Source organism: Mastomys coucha, unplaced genomic scaffold, assembly GCF_008632895.1.
Source record: "Mastomys coucha isolate ucsf_1 unplaced genomic scaffold, UCSF_Mcou_1 pScaffold20, whole genome shotgun sequence".
In the NCBI taxonomy this organism is placed as follows: Eukaryota; Metazoa; Chordata; class Mammalia; order Rodentia; family Muridae; genus Mastomys; species Mastomys coucha.
In genome coordinates, this window is record NW_022196903.1 from 83,857,977 (window position 1) to 83,863,250 (window position 5,274).

General features: G+C 41.4%; 1 protein-coding gene across 1 annotated transcript; it reads right to left on the reverse strand.

Annotated features, from left to right (window-relative positions):
* Window positions 1–1,256: 1,256 nt before the first annotated feature.
* Window positions 1,257–2,345, reverse strand: LOC116098242 (vomeronasal type-1 receptor 45-like). Its single transcript, XM_031380919.1, has one exon. The coding sequence runs from the start codon at window positions 2,319–2,321 to the stop codon at window positions 1,341–1,343; it is 981 nt and encodes a 326-aa protein (XP_031236779.1). The 5' UTR covers window positions 2,322–2,345; the 3' UTR covers window positions 1,257–1,340.
* Window positions 2,346–5,274: the final 2,929 nt, after the last annotated feature.

The following is a 5,274-nucleotide window of genomic DNA, read 5'->3' on the forward strand; positions in this document are numbered from 1 at the left end:
ATTAACACCAGACCAGAAGGAGATCTTGAAAGGAAGATCCGGTAAACCTTTAACATAAGCATGAGACTGCTAAGTCTTTGATCTAAGGAGCAGCAGTCAGGACTCCACACAGCAGTTGCTCAACTCCAGCTTGCAGCCTGTCGGGGCTGCTTTACAGAACCAAGTCACTCCCAAGCAACAAGTGGGGGGGGGGGAAGGAGTCCACAGTATTTTGTGTGTCTGTGTCTAACTGTATTGCTACCCTCTATCAGTCAATCCTCATAAAACTTACTTTTTTCTCACTGAGTTTTATTACTTTCCACAGCAAGTTCATGGTTTGTCTATGTTCCATGGTTGCTGAAAACAACCAATGGTTAGACAAAAAAGCAGAAGCCAGCTAATTGTATAGAAACAATAAGCTCAGAGGACATCAGTCCAAAATCTGAGGTCCAAGTTAATTTTTAGAAATATTTTTATGCACCCTGTGTTTCCTTGCTTTAACAATCCAGAGTGACTTATGTTTGATTGGCGTTTTAAACTTTTTAGTATAATTTGCCCAATTACCCAATAAGCAGTAACACTTCTCCAAGCAGCAGATTTTACCAAAAAGCTAATTACAGTACAGACTGAAGGAGGAGGAACAGGGTTTTAGGAGAGCTGTGGAGTAGAGCCTTAAAGCTCCAGGAGGCTATCCAGTGTGGTGTGGATATTTCCTGTTTTTCACAGATCAATCTTACAGCAACCTGGACTGGAATTGCATTGCACTTAATGATTTAACACTATCCCACACCTTGAAAGAGGCTGTGTTTTAGTCATACATTATGTTTGTTCTAGACTGTTGTTTCCATTTTAAATCCTGAGAATTTTAAATCCTGTTATTCTTAGTATTGCTATACAAGTCACTATATGCCCTTTGTACATAATTCTCCTTTGAAAGTTATGTGCATATTGCTTTTCTTTCTGCATCATAGCACTAGTTATGGTAAGAAATGTTTTTCTAATTTGTCAAAATACATAAGAGAAAATTGCAATATGAAATCATATGTGAACTAGTCACATACTTAAAAACAGTGTGGAATATCTAAGACCTAGATGGGCAAGAACTACCTTACAAGGCTTCCTTCATTGAGAAATAAAATAAAACTAAAATAAATTTTAAAATACCCTTGTCATATTTAAAGTGTATGCTGTTAAATCTTCTGTTACAAGTTTACCATCATGTTGGTTAAAATAAATCATTTTAACAGAAAAACTACTTCATATTTCACATCTGGCAAAGCACGTAGACCACATGCCATGACTGAAAATTCTGATGCCATTACAATGGCTCTTCTTTAAGGATCTTACCTATTAATGAAGATTCAAACATTTATCACCCTCTTTCCCATGGACATAAAAAAGTTAACTATATGTTTTTCAGTGCTTATAAACACAAAAGGGCTGACTGTGGCATAGATTTGCACCATAAAGATCTGGATAGAGTAAGATGTTGGATCATTCAGGAACATAGTTCTTGAGCAGGAGAGAAAGCTGTCAAAGATGGACATCAGCACAAAGAAGCTCATGAGCATCAGGATGGTCTGGGTGGCCCTTTGCTCTGGGGATGTTTTTTGGGAAAGGCTGGCACCTTGAAGATACTTGGCCTGTTTCCTGTGCATGCACAAGATGGCTACCATGTACCAAGTTGAGAGGAACATGAGACTAATAAGAAAGAATTCCCTGATGGCCAGCAGTGTAGAATATATGCTTTGCATGAGGTAACTCAAGGGTAGAATGGAGCAGGACTGAGTAACATAAATAAAGTCATTCATGGTCAAATTTGGAGTAGCAATGATGGATAACAGGAGATGGCTGCTAATTAACATATAGAAGGCACTCAGAAAAAGAATGGCACATGAGATGTAATGGGGAGATTTGTGCTTGAACTTTGCTAAACAGGAGCTTCTAGGACTGAGGATGATGGCCTGGAGGACACTCAACATGCTGGTGGTACAAAGGGAGAGACCCCTCAAACTTCTGTATAGGTAGACAAGAAATTTACATGTGATGTCATCCCATCTCCTCCAAGAAATAAAAATGTCTGTGGCTATGAATCCTGCAACCAGTAGCATCAGTAGGTGAATGAGAGACAAGAGACCAATGCACAGGTCAGTGAGTCTGGACTTGTGCCCACAAATAAACTTGAGCATGTGAAAGAGAAGAAGTAAGCTGTTGCCTGAGATCCCAATGCCAATTTCAGAGAAAAATGTGTTCCTTATGATGGAATTAGTGTGTAGTCTGCTGTCCTTAATCATCGTATGTGAGAACAGTGGCTGAGAAGAAAAGAACAGAATCTCACTCATCACTCCTTGGCAACTCTGCTCCCCTCACCATAGTCCACTGAGGACCTCAGCTCCACCTCACACCCCACAGACCATCTCACCTGTCCTAAGCTGAGCCATGGCTGGATCCTATGTCCTCTGATGGATGCATCAGTTTGTGAGTGTGGGGCAGTGGTCTGTTCATGCAACCTGGTCCCAGTCAAGTAACGGGTCTGGAACTCCTGAGAACCGGTAGGCGATAATTTCTACTTCCATGTGACAGAAGGTGTTCGGCCATGCCTCCTGGGTCCCTGGCTCCTGTTTCAGTCACAACCCCACACAACCCCTCAGAAGAGGTGTGTGCTATCACCTAGACAATGCCCCAAGCTCCCAGCATTCTAGGTGGACCCTACCCCCAGTCATTTGACCACAGCCAGGTATGCCCTGCTCCATTGATAGGTAGCCCAGCTCTACAGACATATAGTCCAGCCCCACCATAAAAGGGGCAGTTTGCCCCTCCCCTCTCTCTTGCCCTCTCTCTCTTCTTCCTCTCTTCCTCTCTTCCTTTCTTCCCTTCTCTTTTCTTCTTCTCCCCTTCTCCCCTTCTCCTCTCCTCTCTTTCTTCTCCTTTCCCTCTCTCTTTATGTGACATGTGGCCATGGCCAGCCTCTATTTCTCTATCTTCTCTCTTTTTCTCCTACAATAAAACATCTTATGACTATGCATTGCCTCCTTTTAACTAGATGCTCTGCAGTGACCTGGCTCCAGTGCTTGCAGCCATGAGGCTGAACTTAGAACTTCCGGCCCGACGCTAGCACAGGACAGCCATGCTGCCGCTTCTTTCCCCACCTGCTTCTCCCCTTATTCTCAGCCCCTCTGCAACATCCAGCATTGGCTGCAATGTCCAGAGGCTGGAACCTATGTCCCTGACTTTTGGGAGGGCAAGGGATCCCTTGCGGCTCTCTCCTCATCTCTACCCCCTTGGACTGGGACCTAGATACCTCCTGGCATAGCTGAGTGTGCATGCAAACACCTATATTTGCACTGCCCAGAGCACAGAAACTCTGGCCAAGAATAGGTCATTCTATTCTCCCCCTTTTGGTCCCCGGGCTACTGGGTGCGCAGTGCCTGGCATGGCAGTCTCTTGCAGTGGCATGCAGTGACCAGTGTGACCATGGTGGCAGGGTGGGGCCCCAGCCCCAGGGCACCGCAGCAGCCAAGAGCATGCTGTGGCTGACATGTGAGCTCCTTCAACATTAAATACTGAATAACTCATAGATTATGTCTTTTCTTATTTATCATTTATGAGTTTTCCTGGAGCAGAAACAGCATCTTACTTGATTTTCATCCACAACATCCTCACTGCAAGAAACATTACAGACAGAATTTAACTATTTTGTGTGAGTTTGAATGAGGAGGACTATGTGAAAGAGACCAGTCCTTCCTAATGAAAGAGGCCCTGTGGATTGGGTAGGAACTTATTCTATTTGGGGCTATCTTTTCTCAATACACTTTAATACCAAATTTCTTAAGATATTTATATGTCAAATGTTGGGAATTGTGATCTGTGAATCAAGACGTTTCTCCTTCCACCCACAATCTGTCATTTTAACTAAGTGTGACCTAGAATATTCTAAGACTGAGTTCCAGTCACCTCCTCCTGAACATATATATATATACACAGCCAAATGCCTGTGTCAGTTGGGCACTAGGTATATAAGAGCATGCTGTTTACACACCAAATATAGCAGTATTCCAGATCAAGATAGTCTCTTTAGATATTTCAGTTGTTGGTTTTCTCATGAGGTGCCTGAGTTTGTGCTCTGGGAGAAGTAAGGCAATATATAATGACTGTCAGCTCCATCCCTGCTTGAAACAGAAAATAAAAAATAAATAAATTATAATACAGAAGAACATTGGAATGGAATCTTTTCCAGAGAACTCAGGAAAAACAGTTCAGTCTTTGAGTGATACTCAGTATACTGCATCTTTCATATTTCCAATCTCAATCTAGACTGCCTCCAAGAGAAGAGAAAAGTGGGCAAATGTCTGCAGGAGCTTAATCCATGTCTTCCTACAGGATGTGAAGTCTTGGGGAAATAGAATTATGATTAAAAGAGTATAGGTTATTCATTATTACAGAATTAAAGCAAAATGGTACAACTCAGTCTTGAAAGAAGGCTCCATAGGAGTCTACATTCCCTCTTTCCATAATTGAGGGTTGACTTCTCCATACTTCTTCTGGAGAAGTTCATACTTCTCCAGATTCCTAATATGCCAACTACAAATTTATATTCATCAATGTGCTATATACGCTGTAGAATTGTTACAGCTTCTTAATTTACATTGACTTACAAAAACACCATGACCAAACCCATGTTGGGTAGGAAAGCCTTTTTTGCATGTTGCTGCTAGTAATACATCATCCAGGATAGCTGGGGGAAGAACTTAAGGCAGAGACCTATATGCAGGAACTGATGCACAATCATGGAAGTGTGCTATTTACTGGCTTTTTGCTTCATGGCTTTCCTTGAGTAACTACCAGCTCAGGGCTTACACTCACATTGAGCTGGGCCATCTCTTGATCACCAGTCAAGAAATTTCATCACAAATATGCCCATATGTCAATCTGGTGGGGAATTATCTGACTGACATTGCCTTCCCTCTTTCTAAATCATTTACCTTGTTTCAAAACAAGCAAAGAAACAAATAAACCAAAATAACTGGCACAGCTGACCCCTTTTCAGGTTGACAGAAAAACACTTCACTGTTACACTAACTTTGTGTCATTTTTTTTGTTCCCAGGATATCATAGTAATATCAACATTTTAATATAAAAATTCCATATACTTTAAAAGTTCAATTTCCTATAAATCTTCAAATTTAGTACAACATACAAAGCCTCTTCAAAATTTTTGTCTCTAAAATATCCAGTTTCTCTTACATTTTCAAAGTTTTTGTAAAATACATATAGGCTCTCTAAAACTTCAAAGTC